General features: G+C 42.6%; 1 protein-coding gene across 2 annotated transcripts in view; it reads right to left on the bottom strand.

Moving 5' to 3' along the window:
* Rgs22 (regulator of G protein signaling 22) overlaps nt 1–22,232 on the bottom strand; it is a 110,567-nt gene that overhangs the window by 25,959 nt on the left and 62,376 nt on the right. For both annotated transcript variants that reach the window (XM_076911262.1, XM_034516753.2), the window contains exons 15-16: nt 3,256–3,450; nt 1,336–1,428 (exon numbers count right to left, since the gene is read on the bottom strand). In XM_076911262.1, the coding sequence (XP_076767377.1) occupies nt 1,336–1,428; nt 3,256–3,450 (288 nt within the window). The remainder of the gene's footprint in view (nt 1–1,335; nt 1,429–3,255; nt 3,451–22,232) is intronic.

The following is a 22,232-nucleotide window of genomic DNA, read 5'->3' on the forward strand; positions in this document are numbered from 1 at the left end:
TAAAATGAAATGCTCCTTTTAAAAGGAAGGATTATGCATAGTATTATAAATTTTGCTCCTGAAGCTTAAAATACATTATTATGTGGTATCTTTATGGCTACTTGCATACTCCCCAGGTTTTAATTAAGGATACATCAAATAGAGAACTTTGGCATCAACAAAAGAACTATTGAAGTTTAATTTTTAAAACTGTTGTTTTTGAAAAACCTTATTTATATAAAAATTAAAACTTCAGTAAAACCCCAAAAGGAAACAAAACATCATCTGGAAACCAGCATTTGGATTATCTCTCTCGTTCTGGTGAACTTCTTCCCAGATGTCTCTCTCTTTTTTGCATACACGTACACATATGAACACATGTGTAAATGTATGTAATGTAAGTACTAGCCATGGCATGAATTGGAGTTTGGTTTTGTTTTGTTGAGACAGAGTCTGTTTGTGTAGCCCTGGCTGACCTGGAAGTCTCTATGTTGACCCAGCTGGCCTTGAACTCACAGAGATCCCCCTGCCTCTGCCGCCTGAGTGCTGGGATTAAAGGTGAGAGGTATGTGCCAGCACCCCCAGCTTGACATTTATGTTTTTATTCCATATACTTTTATATAACTGTGGGTCCTGAACATTGGTTGCGATTTTATGTAGCTGCACACATTTAATTTTACGTTTTGTGAACCTATCATGATTTATCTAGTCAGTTGAGCTGGGCATGGTGGGACATACACGTAATCTCTCCCAGCCTGTGTCAGGAGAGGCTGGCGGGCTCCGGACATCTCAGCTGTGCTAGGGAAAGGTCACTTTGGTTTTTGTGAGACTGTCTCAAACAAACAAATAAATGTCACAATTTTGTAAATAAAATAAAATAAGAGTTAATATCCCAACCAATCCTATGTTCTTTTTACCGACTTTTCCAATTATTTACTGAATTTTTCTTTTTTAAAAAATCTGTTGCTATAGGCATGATAGTTTCTTTTTGTTCAGAAAATGCAAGTGAACTCTTGTAATTTGACAACAAATGTAATTCCAGAAAATAATGGGCACCATTTAAGGGAGTATCCTGCGGTGTAAGGCTTAAGTCCCTGACCTTAGGAAAGAGAAACAAACGGCCTGGATCCCTGTGTGGCTTCAGCTTAGTCTTTCCAGATATGCTGAACATGTCATTATAATGCTGTTACCTGTCAAATGTAGCCAGCATGCTAGGCAAAGGGGCAGAAAGATGGTGACCCTCGAGTCCCTGTCTCACTACTGTGCATCTCTCTAAGGTCTCCTCCCAGCAGGGTAAATGGTGGTGAGTGTCCCGAGGATTCCAAATGGAGATTTTCTAGGTGCAGAGTGTCTTACCTCAGCTTTCTTGGAAACTGTTTCTTTATGCAAAGCATGTAGCTTTCTGAAGTATGTGGAATCTAGCTGCCGAGTCTCTTCTTGTAGTTCCACCTAAAAAACAAGATGTATAATACGAGTAGAATGTGCACTATGACAAGGGGGATAGAACACAAAGTTTACCAAGATCAGTGGGCTCTTGCAAAAAAGCAAAGTGCTTTCAACAGTGCATAGTGCAGAAAGCTCTATGTCGTTAAAAGTATTAGCTACAATGAAGTGACATATCAGATATACACAAGGAAGAATGGACACTTCTATTTAATGACACAGTTGCTGTCAATGACCCCCTCCTCTCTGGGCACACACAGACAATGTAACATGTGGATCAGTTTCTAGTCAACAACAGACTGCGTCAGGGAGACAGCTCAGGCTGTGGGCTGGATGAGCCTAGCACTTCACAGGAGAACAGCAGGGACCATGCTGCTTCCTGGTCTCCTTCTAATGTACTATTGCTGTAGCAAAAGAGAAAGCAGTTGGTCAAATTCCGCTCACAGCAAGCGGGTCTGTCTTCCTACCATCTAACGTACCATTTTCTCTAGGCCAGTAGAGAAATAAGACCACTCTCCAATTCTCTATTGCAGAGAAAGACCAGTTTGGCTGGCTAACTGCCCGGGAACTTTCTGTATTTAATAGCTAGCTTTGGTAGTCTGTTTGAAACTCCTTCTGAGGACCAGTCTACATTACACAGTCAGCTAGGCTTTTAGCCCTCTGGACTGCAGTTAAGGAAGATTCTAGAACTAAGAATAATTTCCCATCTTTTATTAAGAACAGTATATAATCCATCTTACATATTTTTATAAGATTCATTTGTTAATACCAAAATGTTTCAGTTCAGGGCAATTATAATTCCAAATTTCCTTTATAATCCCAGGATCCGAGAGACTTCACATTTCTTTTAAGAAATGTAGTACATATTATAAATGAGTCAAAAGAGGCTTTTAAAATATCACATGAGATTCTAATTTCTCTAGTGTAATCTATACATTCATAGAGTAGGGAATACTACGTTATTTTTTTTAGAATTGCAAGAATTAAGGAATAAAAATCTAATTACTTTGGTTACTGAATTTATTAAGGCTTTAGAGTTGTTTTAGTCACAATTCAATGGGGTGAGTCTATGCAGAGTGTTTAATTCTACCATAATTATGTAATTTATCCTTCTGGTAGACAATTCAAGTCCTTTGGTAGATGTTAATAAAAAGAGCAACACAGTCCCCACCCCACCCCACCCCCACATACAATGACCTCACACACCAGGCACATGTGTTTACTGATGGAAAAAAAGACCCAAGGGCAGTTTTAATATGTGATTCAGAAGAAATATCTAAAGACACTTTCTGTATCCATCAATGATAATAATAAAAATACCCCAGCGCTGAGGTTTAAAATGACATTTTTTGGAACGTAAAAAGCTGTGTAGAAACCTATCCTACGGAGCGTTAGGATCTGATGAGCTCCTGCCACTATAAATGCAAGTGCTGAAGTCCAAGGTTCTGCCCGTCACAATACACGGGAGGAATTTAGGCTTCCTATGGATGTGATATTTATGTAGTCCATGCAGCAGAGAATGAAACGGCTCTTCTCCGTTCATCATGTGACCACGTGGTGGGGGATGTGTGTAAAGGACAACACCCATCTGGCTAGTCTGCACAAAGCAAAAGCTCACATTTCTCTTTTGAGAACTTCTGTGCAGAGAACTAAGGGTGACAGAGATCAAGTCTTTTGTTAAGAGACAATGGGAAAACTGGCAAGAAAAAAAAAGATTAAACAATAGAGCTAATAAGCATTTCCCTGCTGTGCCTGGTGTCTTCCGAAGTCGAAGTCTCGAGGGCCCATCTGAGGCCACCCCTCGCCCACAGCAGTGTTGGCTGGCCAGCATACCTTTTTGTAAGCCACCTGGTCTGACATCACCATCTGTGTCCAGGGCTCCAGAAGGCTGAGAAGGATAAACTCCTCTGCTGTGTCAAAAAGGTCTTCGAATGGTGGCTGTATTTTCATGTAAATGTCTTTCTTCCCTTCCTGATGGAGTCCGATGTCGAGACTGGCGGACGGAGCGATGTAAGTGGCAAAGAGATACTGAGAGAGGAGGGTGTGGCAGAGGGATGGGGGATGCACAGTGGTTAGCAAGCAACTGCCAAAGACGGCAAACCCACCTGCAACACAACAATGTTTCTCCTCTTCTTTTCCACTAGAAGTTAGCAACAGATATTGTTTGCTCAGAGGACAAGTGTCTAAGGGGACACTGTGCTTGGCACTGCTGGTTTTCCTTGTGTGGCATTACAGATTGAATCCTCTATGCCAGGCAAATACTCTCCCACGGAGAGACACCCCAGCCTTCTAAAGTGCTTTAAGAGTATTCTTCTGTAGAACAGCCTGCACTCCCAGCACTCAGGGGGCAGTGGCAGAAAGATCAGTTCAAGGTCACTTCAGCTTCATAGTGAGGTCGAGGCCAACATGGGCTACAACACTGTCTTAAATTAAAAATAAATAAAAACCTTAAAAAAACCCCAAAAGTCAAGGTCACGTGGGCTGAAGATCCAGCTATTGGTACTCTCTAATCTAGGTGCTGATTTCCCAGCCTGCTTAATCACAGAGGTCCAAGAATGGCTAATTGGCCTCTTTTGGGCATAAAATGTCTCCATCTGGTGTCCAAAGCTGTGGAATGGATACAGGAAGGTGATGCGGGCGAATGGGAAGATGTGCCAGGACTTCTGATGGCCTCCACAAACGCGTCTGCTTGCAAATTAGTCTTGTTGCTCAATCATGCTATCATACCGAGGGAGCAATTTAATAACACTGTCACATCACTATCCCTGAAGAGTAGAAAATACGCACATATGTACATACACACACACACACACACACACACACACACACATTTTAAGGCCTGGGAAGTATTGTTCTTCACATGACTCAGACCTGCAGGACCAGCAGAGAAAAGGACCAGATGAATAAAGAAGAGGTGCAGGAACCCAAGGGAACTATGAGGAAAGAACTTACAGCTTCACCCTGTCACCTGCAGAACCCCAAGAACTCTGGGGCTCCTCCCCACATCCCCCACGACACACCCCTTGGAATCTGCCAGAGGTCCAGAGGACTCTGAGAGACCTGACTACGGTTAGGTCTGTAAGTATTCTTATCTTGTTTCCTATTATTTCATTTCCATTCTTGCATTCACTCCTGGTGAGTTTGCTTTTGTTCAGTGTTGCTCGGTGGTTGCTTCCATTCTCCACCCTGTTTGCTTTAAGGCATACTGTACACTTCACCCAGCTCGTAGGCCCATCTTATTCCTGTCTGTCCTTCCTTGTTCCATTCTTACCCCTCCTCTTTCTACCTAATTCTAACCTTCCATAGATTTAACAAAGTCCAAAAGTCTGTGCCCTGAGAGCATCCCAACCCCCTTCAACCTACTTTATTTAACTCAGTTCATTATTTTTTTCAAAGTCAATATTTAGTCTTTATATGTATCCACCTACTTCCCTCCCACTCCTAATCCTGATAACTAAAATCCAAGCATATCCCACACTCTCCCTGCTTGTTTATCCTCCAACAGTTGTTGAAATCAGAGGGGCCACTGTTGCCAGCTGCTAGTACAGCATTTGCATAGCTGTACCACCAAGAAGCAGCGGTTGCTTTCTCAGCTGCGCACAGCCGATGACAAAAAGCTTACACCAGACACCCTGAGCTCCTAGAGTAAGCAATGGTTTTCTCAAGGACACACTACCACTGCCAAGCCTCGTGTGAGCATTGTAAATACTTCAAGTAAAAGAATATAGCTGATAAAACATAAAGCAAGCAACAATATAATATCTAATGTGTAAATTCCCATACTAGAGCATAAGAAACAGGAAAAACCAAGTCAATATAAGTCTTTCAAAAAATTATTGACCCTCATTCATCTAGTGAGAGAGAGAGTTAGAAGACATCCCAGACAGGACTAAAATGATTATAAATTCCTGCAAAGACACGTAAGGTGTTGAGAGGAGGAAGGCGGGGGATGACTGGGAAGAAGTCAGCAAAAAGGCAGAAAAGACAAAAAAAAAAAAATCCTGAAATGTTGAGGATAAAAAGGCATCAAGTCAATAAAAACATGGGAAGGTCAGGAGAGGCAGAGCATCGGAGTCTGCAATCAATAAAACATGGAAGGCCAGGAGAGGCAGAGCATAGGAGTCTGCAAACAAAGGGAAGGAGGCAGGCAACACACTGTGGACACAAAGTCAAAAAAAAAAAAAAAAAAAGATGTCATTGCACATGTCAAGATGTGCAGGATGGTCTGAAAAGATTCAACCTACAGAGAGTGAGCACAGAGAGAGAACCTTGTTCTGAAGGCATAGAAAACATTTTCTAAAGGGTCATGCAGAAGATATCCCAGTTAAGGAAAGAGAGGCCAATCTAAATACTGGAGACTGCTAACAACCAAAATAAGAACCTCTCCTCATCATATTATAACTAAAACTTTGACTATACAAACAATGAGAAGATAGTTAAAGTTGCAAGAGAAACACCAAGTCACATACAAAAGCAGGCCCATCCAAAAAATAGCAGATTCATTACTCAAGAGATTCTGGGCAGTCAGATTTCAAGTTCTGAATAGCAACTGCCAACCCAAACTGCTATACCAAGCAAATCCATCACAGCTGAAGAAAAAATAACAACTTTTCATAATTTTTTTTAAAAAGCTTATGACTACTTAACCATCTCTACCAAAGATGCTTAAAGAAATTGTACATAATTAAGAGGAAGCATCCATCCATGATATACACAAAAGAACAAACCACACTAGGATATTAAAGCAAGAGGAAAAAAAAACCAAACACTACAAAACCAAAATATGACAGGAATTAATGCACACCTCTCAAAAACAGCTCTGAATATTAACAATCCCAACTCCTCAATCAGAAGGTAGCATAGATCACATCCAACATCGGGAATCATGTGTTTGTTACCTCCAAGAAATGCACCTCATCACAAAAGAGAGATGCTGCCTTCCAATAAGTGGATGGAAACAAGAGTCAACAGACCTAGGGATAAGCAAGTGTCACTGCTCTAACATCTGACAACGTAGACTTCAAAACTAGTGAGAAAAGATAAAGGTCACTACTTGTGACTAGGAGAGCAGTCCATCAAGGGGACATTATGATTCTAACATGCACACCTAAAACACTGCTGCAGTCAGTTTCATGAAAAATGATACAGTAAATGTAAACTGACAGACTAACCCAAGCACAGAGGTCCCTGGTGTCAACATCCCACTCCCACCAACTGACCAGTCACCCACCAAAACCCAAGAGAAACAGCACAGTTAAATGACATTATGGACTCAATGGGCATCTATAGAACTCTATTCCATCCAAACACCACAAAATACACATTCTTCTCCAGACCATGGGACTTTCTCAAACATAGCTTATATCAGGGCACAAAGCAGATCTTAACAAATCCGGGAAAACTGAACGAGTTCCCGGAATCCTAGCTGATCACAATGGAGTGAGAGCAGAAACCAATGGCAGGAAAAGCTCTAGGACATGCTCAGACCCGTGGGGCAGGGGACTGGAACACACTAGTGACAACGAGTGGGTCCCAAGGAATCGATAAGGAAAACAAACATTCTTGGAATCAAAAACAAAAACATAGCATATGAAGACCCATGGGATACACTGGAGCCATTCTAAGAGGACACTTTTTAGCTCTAAGTGCCTATAAGGTCAGTGTGGGGCAAGAGAGATGCCTTAGAACGTGAGTGTGCCTCCTGTTCCAGAAAACCAGAATTTAGTTCCCAGGGATCACACTGGGCAGCTCACAACTGCCTGCATATAATTCCAGCTTGAGGTGATTTGACACCCTTTTCTTGTTTTAAAAAGCAAACCTTTAGGCAAACTAACCAAAAAAAAAAAAAGGAGAGAAGACCCAAACTTATAAAATTAGAGACGAAAGGTAGGTATTAAAATAAACATCAGTGAAATTCAGAAGATCATTAGATCTTAATATATATATATATATATATATGTCACTAAATTGGAAAAATATTAAGTAATGGATAAATTTATAGACACATGTGACCCATAAAAATTAAACCAGGATGAGATAAACCGTTTCAACAGATGTATAATATGCAATGAAATTGAAGCTGTAATTAAAAGTCTCCCAACTAAAAAGTCAACACAGATATTGATTCACTGGTGAATTTTCCCAGGCCTTCAGAGAAGAATTAGCACTGATGGCTTCCAAACTGTCCGTACAATAACAAAGGGGCATTACTAAACTCCTTGTGCACACTAGCATTTTCCTGATTCTAAAACAAAGATGAAACAAAGACAGTTACAGACCAATCTCCTGCATGGCCGTAGATGCAAAATTCTCAACAAAATACTTGCCAAGTAAATTCAAGAATACACCAAAAAGATGATTCATCAGAGTCAAACTGGTCATATTCCAGAGGTGCAGGGTGGCTCAATGTATATGAATCAACCAATGTTGTAAATTATATGAATGGTTCAAAGACAGAAATCACATGCTTATCTTGACAGATGCAAACAAAAGCTTCTGAAAAAATTCCAGCACCACTTCATGTTAAAAGTCCTGAAGAAACAGGAAAGGAAGCGGGCAGAGAATCTCTATTTTGCAGGTGATATATATGATTCTATCCCTAAAAGATCCTAAAGACTTTACCAGACAACTCTTAGAATGTATAAACATTTTCAGTGAAGTGGCAGAATACAAAATTAATATACAAAAGTTAGTGGACTCCCTATATACCAGGGACAAACGTACCAAGAAAGAAATTAGGAAGGCAATCTTAGCCTAACATTTTTTAATAACCATAACTTCTATAATTAAAACTGTAAAACGCCTTACAGTTAAGAGACATGCTGGGAAGTGGAGAGGTTGTGGAAGGCTGGGCCCTGCTGGGGCCGTGCCTCGGTGTGGGACGTAGTTCCTTGGTCTTCTTCGTTCCTTTGCTTTCTGGAACCTCAGGATACTGTTTATTATGACCTGAGCCACTTCTCTTTGTTCAAGTATCAGCCGCCGCTGACAGTCAACATAATTTTTAGAAATAAATAACAAAGTTTGCTCTGTCTCCTTGATTTTTTATATTCTTTGTAAAATCGCAGAGCTGACGTCATACATGTTTCCTGCCAAGGTGACACAGGCAAAGGTGATAAAGGAATACAGACAGGAAGACAGAATCCAGTTGTGTGTGTGTGTATATATATACATATAGTGATATAGATATCACTTCCCCCAAAGCTCATATAGCGGAGGGGAGAATTACATGCTGCTGAGAGGATCACGAGGGAGAGCCTGGACTTTCAGGTTACAGTCTAATGACCCTCCGTCATCCCTGCCCCTTCTACAGGGATATATTTATTAACAGGCCTGATCAAGCCAGTAGTCAAAGCTACTATGCAAGGTAACAATGGCCATGTTATGCCTAGGGGACAGTGTTCCACGACGTCAGGAAACAAAGTAAATTTATAGTACATTCACCTGACTTCCAGTGTTAAAATCTGAATATAAGGCTGAACCACTTGTCGCTCTTCAGAGGACTCGAGTTCTGTCTCCAGTACCTACATGGCAGATGACACACGCCCTTAGTTCTATGACCAAAGGATCCAGTTCCCTCTTCTGACCTCTGAGAGCACCAGGCACGTATGTAGTGTACATCATCATTGTACATTGAAGACAAGCATTCATAAACATAAAAGAAATGTATCCTTAAAGAATTAAAATCTCAAGATGTCCTTCTAATAATCAAGGAACCCCTTGATGGTAGATGACAAATGTAAGGACTCATACATATATAAACAAGATAAAACATACTTAACCAAAGAGTTAAGCACCTTTATAATTTTTATAAAGATGAAATAATTTTAAGTTTATGCTACCTAATTTTTTAAAAGATTTATTTTTATGTCTTTCCTGCATGTATATCTGTGTGAGGGAGTCAGATCCCATGGAATTGGGAGTTACAGACAGTTGGTTTTGTTTTGTTTTGTTTTTTGTTTTTGTTGTTGTTGTTGTTGTTGTTTTTGGTTTTTGGTTTTTGGTTTTTCCGAGACAGGGTTTACTCTGTGTAGTCCTGGCTGTCCTGGAACTCACTCTGTAGACCAGGCTGGCCTCGAACTCAGAAATCCGCCTGCCTCTGCCTCCCAAGTGCTGGGATTAAAGGCGTGCGCCACCACTGCCCGGCATTACAGACAGTTGTGAGCCACCATGTGGTTGCTGGGAATTGAACCCAGGTCCTCTGGAAGAGCAGCCAGTTCTCTTAACCACTGAGCCATCTCTCCAGCCCTGCTACCTAACTTTCTGATGAAATACAAAGACTATATCATGTATTTCCTGAATAACTTGTGTAATTATTATTACAATATCTTAGGTTATTTGCTACTTTTCTGGCCACCCAACTTTTTCTTTTCAAACACAGAAATAGCTGACAACACAGCTCCTGTTAGATAGAAAATGTTCCCTTCATGTTCGACATGGCAACTCTGATTCACCATAAGGCAGAGATCGTGCATACACAGCTGTGGCAGACCTGATTCCAACTCAAACATTAACCTAGGATGTTTTCCCCAGGCAGCAGGGATAAGCACTGCCTGTCTGTGATCAGACTGCCTGGCACTGTACACAACGCGGCTCTCAGCTCCCTCTCTCCTGGAGACACTCGGAGGTTATACAATCAGGAAATGCACGCTGCGGCCGGCCCACACCTCTCTACACCTGCGCCTGTGACTCACATTCTTGGCAAGTGTAACAACTGGGATGGCAGCAAAAGGCCTCTCTCATAAAAAATAAACCTTTTACAGCCAGAAAATTCTGGGAGCTCATTTTCTTGTTGAACCAAAGTCTTAATAAGACTATTACACTGCTAACAGGACAAGCAAGAGAAAAGGATGTATGGTAGGTACCAAGAGACAGCAAGAAGAGCTGAACAGGGAGGGAAAGGGACTGGCAAAATAAACTCAAAGAAATCAAGACCAAAACCAATGGAAAGGGTATGGAAGAGGAAAGTTCTGATGAATCCTTTGCTTTTTAATGGACATTACATGAAAATAATATTTAACTTTGGGGGTGATAAAAAAAGATCTCACTATGTAGCCCAGGCTGGCCTTGAGTCTACAATCCTCCTGCCTCTGTTCTCTGAGAACTATCTAAATAGAGGCACACACCCACTGCACCCATTAAAATTATTTTTATACACATTACTTAATTTGGCATCATATGGGGAAAGTTTACATGTTTGCTTCCTTAAGGAATCTCAGCTTGTCATTAGAGACGACATTCTGTATGTTCTACCTGCAGGGCAGGACCTGAGAGACAGGACAAACAATTCACACAAACAAATTAGGACACTTGCCAATGAACATTGTATTTTCCAGGCCTAGGCTATTTTGCATGCTAAATTAAGATATGATCACTTAATAATTTTTAAAGTCATGTTGAGAGTGCATAACTGTGGATGTAGCACTTGTCTGCCATGTGTAAGGCCCTGGATTTGATCCCCAACACCACAAAAATAACTAGGAGCAGTGAGCATGGGCTTGGTTTAATGGATGCCCCTCCTTTTAAAGACACCATACTACACGGACTCACCTTTACCATGCTACCCTAGTAAGCCTACATAAGCAGACAGGAGAGATAACAGTGCCAGGCTTTCTGAACCTGTCCTTTTGTTTATTAATGCGAGGTAACAAGCAAAGAAACAGTGTGACATTCCACAGCTGTGCTAGTTGGGTTTCTCTTTGTACCAAATTCTAGCTGATGACATTGTGGAGGGAGATTCTAATTCCACTCTAGCCGTGCACTGTGTGTTGTTCTCCTGTGCTCAAGGTGAGCAGGCCTGGGAAGGAGCCTTTCCACCCACATGGGCAGGATGGCCAGGAACTGCCGCCTGACAGATGTGTTCCAATGAAAACAACAATTTCTATCCGGCCTTAAAAGGTGGAGTCAAAAATACCAGCAAACACGGAGCCACACGTGCGGCGCCCCTGCTACCCCGCAGCTGTCCCTCTGTTAATGGATCGGTCTCTCATGCTTCCTTTTGATGTGCTCAGGGCTGGGGCCTGTGGGTAACGAGACCGCCTGCGTTGCATCACATATTGCATGATGTTTGACTGTCACTGCCAGGCTGGGACTTGAAGTGAGAGAGAGAAATAGAAAACTTTAAAACCGGAAGATGTCTCTAAACCTACATGCCGTGAGACCGTAACACCGGCTTACAGGACATCTGGCAGAGGAGATGGGCAGGCAGACGTTGAGGACACTAGTGTAGATTTTCCTTTGATGGTCTCAACACAAAGGAAGGATAAATGTGCAAGATGACAGACATGCTAATTAGCCTGCCTCGCTCACTGCATTAGGTATGCACATATCAAATCCCAATGTACCCATAAACACATAGTTATGGTGTGCTGATTTAAAACACAATAGCCAGCAGATTGTCAGCATGATTTGGTACAGTACCACAGAGGTTAGGAGAAACCATTTATGTTTCAGTGGGCAGTGTCATTGAGAGGTTTGTTGTTTTTTTTTTTTTTTTTTCCCCGCCTTACTTGACTCTAATGGTACGGTCAGCAGGACATAGTGTGACATGTGTCTTCTGTCTTTCACAGTCTTCTAGGAGTTTCCAAAGATGCCTAGCAGAGGAGTATCAGAAATAAAGCCTGTCAGCGGCTGACACCTCCTACTGCTACACAAGTCTCCTGCAGGCGCTTGGTGTCAGCAGAGCCTGCCAGACCCAGACAGGTCTCCTAGAACCCTGTGCTGCCACTTCATGTAAAGAAAAAAGAAGGGGAGATGGCTCAGGGGTTAAGAGCACTGACTGTTCTTCCAGAGGTCCTGAGTTCAATTCCAAGCAACCACCGGGTGGCTCACAACCATCTGTAATGGGATCTGATGCCCTCTTCTGGTGTGACTGGAGACAGCAACAGTGTACTCACATACATTAAATAAATAAATACTCTTTAAAAAAAAAAAAAAGAAGAAGAAAGAAAGAAAGAAAAAAGAAGGGGAGTCTCTGGGCTACAGAAATGTACACAGTCTGTTTGCCAAGTCTTCTGTTGTTGTTGTTTAGCTCATTTGTGTATGTATTTTCTTAAATGGAGGATGCTCTGTCTGCCTGTACACCCACATGCTAGCACAGGACATTAGATCCCTTTAAAGACGATCACCATGTGGGTGCTGGGAACTGAACTCAGAACTTCTGAGAGAGCAGCCAGTGTTAACTGCTGAGCCATCTCACCATCCGCTTTGATATTTTTGGTTTTTTGCTTTTAATCAACTCCCTTTTATAGTAAGCAAACTCTGGAGGACTTGCTGATTGTGGAACAAAGGTAAAGCCCCGTCTTTGAGAGGTACAAACAAGTGGTCACTAAATAGTTTCTAAAATGTGGGTGAAATTCTGAAGGTGGACGCTCAGGGTTTCCATCTCTTCATGTTAAGGAACTTAACTTGGAGAGGATCAGGATGGGCCTTCTCTGTCCTTTCTCTCCATCAGGAGAATGGTATGCTGGCTCAGCCCAGCTCATGGGAGCTAAACAAAAACTTTCAGAAAATTTGTGAACTATTAAATTTAGTCATCATCAAAAGTTAAATTACATAACCTTTTAATTATAGAAATTACATTAAAATTAAGAATAGTGAACACTTAAAACTCAGTGCTCCCAGTAACTCCTCACTACCAGTGATAGCTGTGATGTCATCTGCCCATGAAGTACATTTGATGGATCCAGGGGATGGTGGTGTGCTGCTGTACACACCTGCCCAGTCGTATCAGGCGCTGGAGGTCATCCATGCTCAGTCTTTACACCCAGCCATGAGTGCAGGCTACCCTCCTGCCAGGACTGCCCTCCACAGTTCAGAGTGCAGGCTACCCTCCTGCCAGGACTGCCCTCCACAGTTCAGAGCTAAGCACTCACTATCACACCACAAGCAAAGCAGTTCTCTTTTTGTACCAGGACTATTAAAAGACAGAAAACGGGACTTGGGGTGAGCAGCAGATGACATCACCTGGTTCTAACATTTACTGGGGGTAAAGCCACACAACTAGAATACGCCACGTCCCACCATCATGTGCCAATTTGTAACACTTTCCTTACAGACTGTTTAATTTATCCTCAGTTTTGAACATGTGGACTATAATACAGTTCAGAGCTCTTAGTAGTTTCATCAGAGTAAAGCTATCCAGCGGAGAGCGAGCAAGTGCTTCTCTACGTTTGTCTCTTCGCTTTCGGAACAGTGTTCAGGAGAGCGCGGAGCTAAACTTCAAACGTTGGCTTTAACCTCAGTCTGGTATGTGAGTCAGAAGAGGTAAGGGTACATGGGTAGAGAACTTGTCCATTTGTCCTCCTGTGAAAATAAGTATAAAGAGGAAGCAGCAAAGCATGAAGGGAAATAAAACTAATATTATTGGGTCTTAACTCAGAGCCTGTCCTGCCTCGAGGGCCAACTCCGTCCACAGATGACCTTCAGTGGAGCACAGCAGCAGTGGCCCAGCATCTGAACACACGGCTGAGCTTGAGGGCCAACAGCAGAGGAACACAGGAGCCTCTCAACTGCGCTCAGCAACTCTCCGCGCTTGGAATTTATAGAGAACACAGGAATGAAACTGCTCCCCAAAGCTAACGGCAAAAGGGAGCCCTGGGAGTGTTTACAACGTGGATCTGGATACCCCGATACCAGATACTTTCAGAGATCACGAAATTTGGCAAAAAGAGAAGTGTGTTTTTACAGCCACTCAGCAGGCACAGAGCCTTGTGATCTAAGTTCATACAAGGCAGAAAAAGAAAACACCAAGCAATCCAACCTTTTTTTTCTGCAAAAGGAGGAAAAAATGATGATTTTAATGACTTCTCACATCCCAGTAGGAGCTCAAAAACATCACTGAGAAGCCGTGCGGAGAGGATGAATTACAGATGAAGCTTTCAGAGATGCACAGATGGACTCAAATATGAAGCGTCCTGCACTGCTCAGTTAGGAATCCCGAAGACAGGGACCTAGGGATTGCAGCACCCCAATTCTGAGAGGCAAACTGCGGCCAAGATCAACACAAGGTGGGATTGCCAAAAGACAATGTGAAGACAATCACGCTGAGGGTTCCTGGCCACTGCTCAGCCCTTACTAACGAGAACTCTGAGCAAAACTCCAGAAAATGCTAATCTGGTAACAGAGGAACAGTTGCTTGAATCCGTTTTGACAAAATGAAAAAATCAGAAGGAGAAATCAGAACACGCTAAGAAAGCCAGAAACAAACCATAAACTCAAGGGACAAAATGAATTAAAGTTTCACGACTGACTTCAGCCATTGCATAAGACATTTTGAGCAAAACCAATTAATCAAGTACACTGTGGAGTAAAATAGACAAATACCAAAAAAAAAAAAAAAAAAAAAAAAAAAATCCTACCAAACGGTCAAAGGCAATCTAAATTGCCCAAGGGTTTTATCATCTCAATTCTTATTAAAAAAACAAAAAACAAAACACTTTAACAGAAGCACTTATTTAAAGGAAATATTTAACCTCTGAAAATAAATATAGAAGTCAGTGAACAGTGATTCAATAGGAATAAAATTCTAGTCACTCTTTTGGTTTATTTTATTTTCCCATGAGACTTGGGCGGAGACAAATGGGACGGAGCGGGATTTGAATGGACAGATAGAGAGAGACGGCATCTTTTGGTTTAAAAATCAACAACAAAAGACTTGCCTCTTTAGGATGCCACATCTTAGTAAAGCTGGCCGCCAAGTGGTTGTGATGAGAAAGACAGTCATCAGGAGGATACCTGCCACTGAAGAGCAGAAGTTAACTCTTGGAGCTCTATAGTCTCTCCAGTAAATGTGTCAGGCTGAGTGAGGGCCAGCCATCTCGGGATGGTAAGCTGGGTAAAGCAGACTCAAGGCCTGCTTCTGGGACACTTTCATGCTGGGATGCCTCGTCTCAAGTGTCCTTCTTAGACACACAGGCACTGTCCTATCAAAGGCAGGCCAGGGGCTGCTCCATCTCCAGCAGGGGCTCACAGCTATTTTGAACTATTATCTATGGTCTATGTTTCAGAAGGCAATTTAAAAGTTATTGGAGAGAGCTGAGAAGACAGGAGGAGATTTCACTATTATTCCTGATAGACGTAATACAATCAGACTTGGAGTATAAATGTAGTGTCTGGAAAGCCAGGCTGGGGGTGACTGGTAAGGTGGGTGATGGGTAAGGGGTCAGTGAGCCGCTTCACACCCAAACAGAAGAGTTGTCAGCAACCATTGTAGAAAGATACTGATTAACTGTGGTCACATATATAGCATGTTACTGAGAATACAAGCATTTCAGTGGGTCATCTCATTTATTAACACAAGCCACTTCCAGTCCTGAATGTACAAGTGAACACAAGGACCGTCCTCACAGACTCACAAGTTTGATAGGGAAATGTCAAGGGTGACGTTTAACATGTAATGCTCTCAAGGAGATTTCCAGACATTAAAGTGAAAGATTAAGCAAGGTAATAGGCACGTGTGCAGGAAATGAATGATAAGACAGCAGCTCACAGCATCAGGACTGGAGTCGTCGTAACACCCAATTCTAATCCAAAAACTGCTAGGAGCGTCCTCGGGAAAGTGTTTTCTAATCTACAGGATTGGGGTGGGGGGTAACAAAAATACCTCCCTCTCATGTTTGTTAAGAATTAAACCAGCATATGAATTTATTACCATAGAACCTAAGAGATAGTAAGTATTACACAGCTGGCATATGTTATGATAACCATGATCCAGAGAAGGCTAGGTTTGGCCCTTCCTGATAAGGGGTTAGAAGGTTCAGCCTTCCCTGGATAAGGGGGTCCAGGGGGTTTCTCTGAGGCTCATTTTTTTTCTATCCATAATGTATGCAGAATCTTCAGGCTGCATCAGGCAGTTGGGACGAACCCCAGCAGTGGGACTGAATGGTGATGTGAGGCAGAGAGCTGGTCGCTGTGCGCGTTCCCCCTGAATCCACCGCACCAGCAAAGCAGCGGAGATGGATGTAAACAACCCTGCCAGCTGCTCAGGGACTCCCAGTGCCCAGGAATCCAAGCCTGTCTGCTACTGGGGATACCATCTCTCTGGAACAAAAACAAACACGGCAACAAAGTTGGAGAGTAATTGCCCCGCACTCAAGAAGCCTAACCATCAAGACACTGGAATTTACCATAAAGTTATAAGGAGGCCCATGAGTTCCCATAATCCCTCGCATCCAACCTCACCCCTCACCCACCCATGTCCATTTATCTTTGAGGAAACACAGCTTGGTAATGTGGCTGCCCAGTAAGGAAGCAATGAGTTCTGTTAGTGCACCTGGAAACACATGCTCGCCTAGAGAAGCTCTTAGCTCATAGCACTTCAGTGAAAACGTCAGGACCACCCTGAAGTGTGTAGGTTGCCGAGAGGAGTAAAACAGTTACAGTGATGGATGGGGGAAAGCAGACTCCTCCACGCCGCTGCTCTTATGTCACCTTCTCTTTTTTCTCCAAATGAGTTTATGGTAACACCCAAGGTTTGGGTAAAGCTAAAGTGAGCTCATATGTCACAGGGAAATGTTGCCAGGGCAATGCAAACTTTACGGGAAAAGGTCTACCGGGACCTTTTCTTCTCCGACCTTTCTATGGCTTTCTGGAAAATGGAAAAGGCAGAGAATGTTCTCCAACCTTAGGAAGAGGTCTGTGGTCCACAGCTGTATGTGCTTTGTTCACCCACCGGTCCCTGCTCCGACCAGAGGCTACTCAAAGGCAGGTATCTGTGTGCATATCAGTAAAAGTTTCCAGGCTAAGAAACATGCTTTTAATTGCTGGTCTAATTGTTACTCAGTTTATCTTGGTCACCTGTAGAGCAGCAGCAGCAGCAGCAGCAGCAGCAAGAGGGACAAATACAGCAACTCTGGGAGAATTCCCCAGGCCAATTATACTGAGCAATCTAGTGTGGCCCTTGGGTCCACACCGTCTCATATCGCCCCACAGGAGTTGAGGTCAGGAGGACAGTAAACAATTTCTGCACAGGTGTGTGAGAAGATTCCACACAGCTGTGTGAATTTAGCTTCCTAAATTCACCGATGCGCGAATGTAGGTCTTGTGACATTGACCAACTCAGCTTCTGTGCTGTTAGAAACACAATGGATGGTGCTACAGCTGGGGAAGATGGCTCTGTGGGCTTTCAAGGCTGCACTTTAGACCCCAGTGCCCATGGTGACAGCACACAACCATAATTCCAGTGCTGGGTTATGAAGACAGTCAGCTCCTGGAAGCTAAGCTAAGATCTTCACGTTCATTGAGAGGCCCTATCTTGAAAAATAAGGTAGAGGGCTGGAGAGATGGCTCAGATGTTAAGAGCACTGACTGCTCTTCCAGAGGTCCTGAGTTCAATTCCCAGCAACCACATGGTGGCTCACAACCATCAGTAGTGGGATCTGATGCTCTCTTCTGGTATGTCTGAAGACAGCAAAAGTGTGCTCATAAACATTAAATAAATAATATTTTTTAAAAAAACAAGGTAGAAAGAGTCAGAGGAAGAGACCTTACATCAACCTTGGTCCCCTCCCTCAAAGTTGATGACAGTGTTCTGAACCCCAGACTCATGTGACTGAACTTAGTTACTGGGTCTCTTAAGGGACCCCATTGTAGGGATGGGAGACAGAAGCACGGTCCCGTACACAGAGGTGTCAAGTCAGTGGATGGAGGGAACTGTCAGGAGTGGGACTTCCCACTGTCAAGATGGAGTCTCATTATGGCATCTGTTTTGTTTCCAACACAACGGGACTAGCTCAGCAGTTGGTTCTCGCCTCCTGGGAGAGCAAGCAGCTCCAAGAGCACTGCTCTTGTTCTTCTATTCAGAGGACCCACAGTGTAAAACACTTTTTAAAAAAAAGATTATAATATAAATACATCATTTTGCCCCTGACTCCTGGAAGTTGCCCTTTGACCTCCTTCCTAATGCTGTGTGTCATTTAGAAGTCTTTGTGCACGAGTACACATACAGAGAGAGAGAATAATAAATCAGGAAAATAAAAATATCTCATATGATTACTATGGGTTATAAATAAGATGAATGTAAAACAGGAAATATATGAGTTTAATATTAAAATCCACGTTAATTTATGCAAATGATCCATTCTGCACGCTGCCCTTAGCTCTCTGCACAGCCATGCAGAACTGTGGGCAGAATGTCAACATGACCCTAACGGGTGATGTCTGCAGCTGTGTCCCCACCCTCCTATGGCTCTCGCTTTCCGCTGTCCCCTCATGCTAACTGCTCAGGTTTTCATGCGCTCACCTTCATTCTGCTGGTAGACTCTCCCCCTCGAAATTCTGGCCACATATTTAGACCTGGTATTTCTAGAAACTGTATAGAGGAGGCTTTTTCAAGTCACTTGGGCTGCCACCATACCAGAAAGAAGGGCCCAGAAGGACAAGTTACAGGTTTCTGTTTGTGTCCACAGAAAGCAGCACACAGACAAGATTCTTTATACCTACTGAGCCCAGGCAACAAAACACAAGCTTACCTGTCTTCATCTTACTTTAAAAGAGAAAAACAGTTACCTTTCCTGAGAATTTTCCCTTGTGTGAGTTTGGTTTTTCAATTCACACTTTGTCTACTTCCACATCGCTCCAAGACAAGAAATTAGCATTTAGAATGTGCCCAGCAGAACAATGGCATACAATCAGCAAGGGGCTCATAATTCAAAATGACTAAACACACATGGAAAGAATCCACTATGTCAGCACAACTAAAAATTAGTTTTTCCAAGAACTACAAATCATAGAATTATCGAACACTGGCAGGCAGAGTTTAGGGTGGCCCCATAAACACAGTGGCTCCTGATAGTCACGCTTCCTCCCCTCCCCTCCTGTACCCCTCCTTCTTTCTCTCCCCTCCACTCCTTTCCCTTCCATTTCTCCCTTACCCTCTCCTTTCCTCTCCCTCCCCTCTCTTGTCCTCCCATCACCTCCTCTCACTCACCTCTCTCTCCTCTCTTTCCTCTCTCCTCCCCCCTTCTCATTTTTTGATATAGGGTCCCACTATGTAGCCCTGGCTATCCCACAACACCCTATATGTGGTCTATTCTGGCCTCAAACTTACAGAGATCCACCTACCTCTGCCTACCGTGCTGGGATTAAAGGTGTGTACCACCATGCCTGACTTTTGTGTCTAATTTCTCCCTCATGTCTGGACATAATGTGTGGCTTTCTTCTAACTGTCAGTACACAGCAGTAGGGTGTGTATGTGTGAATATAAGTACACATTAAGTTATGTAAAAAGGTAATAGCCACCTTGCTAAGAAATTCTCCCTTGGCTGACTGGATAAACCGTATACAGAGAGTACACGGTGCAGCATGGACAACGGCCTCTGGCTCACAGACAGCAAAATCTGAGGTTCTCAGTACAGTAGTTTGCCAGGAACCGAACTTTACTAACAAGCACATGACCATTAGAGCAGACCCTCCCACAGGCTGCTTCTAGAGAGAAAACTGTGCAGCTTCAGTTACAGAGAACCCAGTACTGCTGTGCCCCACAGAACACAAGTAGTACAAGTGTGTGTTGTTCTGAATCATCGAGTCTATGATACTACGGTCATGCCCGAGTAACTAATACAGCTAGAGACTAATAATGCATGCTTCGAATTATTTAAAGCATAAAGAAATTTTAAAGTGTATGGAATGAAAGAAAATGCCAGTAAGATTATAAAACACAAATGTAATGTTTAAGACTAAAAACATAGCTAGGCATGGTGGCACATGCCTTTAATCCCATGCAGAAGTGGGCAGATGTCTAAGAGATCTGGGCTAGCCTGGTCTACACAGTAAGTTCCAGGCCAGCCAAGACTACACAGTGAGACCTTGTCTCAAAAAATAAAAAATAAATAAAAAAAATAAAATTAAAACCAAAAGAAAAGGTTTATGAACAAAGGACATAATTTAACTCGATGGGTGTGCTGAACAGCAAAATGAAAACAGGGTAGATTGCAAAGCACAGCATGATTCAGACAGGAGACCCAGAACATGACAAAATGCACACATGAAAACACCAGAGAAGCATCAGCCGAGGACAGAAGGGAGGCCAACGAGTGATTCCTGAGACTTGAGAAGCAACCAAAGCCCAGGAAGATCATGGCTCTAGGCACACTGTGGTAAAACACAGGACTCTAACACCAGAGCAAGACTGTAAGGGCAGTAAGAAGATGCCTTCTGCAAGAACAGCCACTGAACACCTACATCTTTACAGTGCCAGGAGGGAACAGTCTACAGCTGGGAAGGAGGAGGTATCCATGGCAAAGCATGGGAACATGGTAGACATGGTCAAAGCACACTATACACACCTATGGAGATGTCACAACCGAGTCTGTCATTATATACTTAGTGTGTGCTAACTACAAACAACAAAATCATCGAGTCTATATTGAGCTAAGTCATCAGAATAAAATGGACATTTTAAGGCAAATGAAATCTATGGTTGTTTTCACCACCTTCTTTTCCTGTTTTTCAAATTTGACTTTGACTTTATTTACTATAGTGCTAGAGACTGAACCCAGGGTCTCACACTTGCTAGTCAAGCACTTGCCAGTGAGCTGGATCTACAGCTCTCCCTGTTATTTTCCTGAATCGCATGTACGTTGGTGTTCATGCATCAGAGCACAGGCCAAGAATAAAGATATTTAACAAGAATTCTGAGCTTGTAAGAAAGCTCCAAGAAGTTGGGAAGGGGTTGTGACAGTCTGTCATTACAGATGAACACTGAAATATTATGGGTTCCTCTTCATCTCCTCCAGCCCTGGAGTCATCCAGGATGATGGCTAAGGGCAAGGAAATAGTGGAAGTCACCAGAAAGAAAGCTACCTACAGCTAAGGATACACAAGGATATCACAGAAGTCAAGTCTTCCCACCCGGAGCGATTTTAAGGCCCTACGCACCAAGGAAGAAGTTATTCTAACCAAATACACAGAACCCTATGTCACCTGAGAATCTTTTTCTGGAAGTCCTAGCTGCTCGGACCTGGGCTTCTGTACTGTGTCTGAGCATGTGTGTGCTCTTATGTTCCTTACTCTCCTTTGCCTCAACTGTACCCCATGGATCCAGCTCCTGCTATCTTTATTAATGCCTCTGGGTTTGTGCCTGGACCTTGGGACCATAATAGACTCATTCATTCATTTGATTTGAATCACTTCCTATTTCCTAGGACATCATAACATTTGTATTCCTTTTAAAAGGCAAATATGGGCTTATGTTTTGCAAGATACCAGAACTACCAATCCTATGGGTCTCTTTTCAAGCTATTGTCTAGATCTTTCTGATCAGTACAATTATGTAACCAATAGTACAGGACACAGTTTGAATCCTGGTTCTTGATGGTAGAGCACACACACACAATGCTTTCACTGTTGTAATGTTACTCATTATATTTATAATTTGTTTGCTTGTATGATAGTCACACATCAAATGACAATTAGATTTATCTACATCTCAAACCAAAACCACTCTGGATCTCCTGCTAGTAAAAAATAAAACAGAGGGAGATGTTGGGACACAGTTCATGGACGAAGCTGCGTGAGGAGATTTCTGAGTGCTTGTGAAAAGAATTCCAAGAAACCAAGACAAGAGTCTTGTGACTTTAATGTCTTCAAATACATGGAATTGTTCTTGGATTATGCTTTTGTGTCCCTTCCAGTGTAGTAGATCAGAGTGAATTAACTACAGAATATTAATTATAACTAGATATTGTTATTTGTTTATATGCCTCTGTGGAAAAACATGTTTTTGCTGAGTGTGGCTTGCCCATCATGTGCAGCTTAGCTTGTGTGCCAAGTGTGTCTTGGCCTTGTGATAACACACTTTAGTCAGGTGACTCTTC

The sequence above is a fragment of the Arvicanthis niloticus genome, chromosome 13, assembly GCF_011762505.2.
Source record: "Arvicanthis niloticus isolate mArvNil1 chromosome 13, mArvNil1.pat.X, whole genome shotgun sequence".
NCBI lineage: Eukaryota > Metazoa > Chordata > Mammalia > Rodentia > Muridae > Arvicanthis > Arvicanthis niloticus.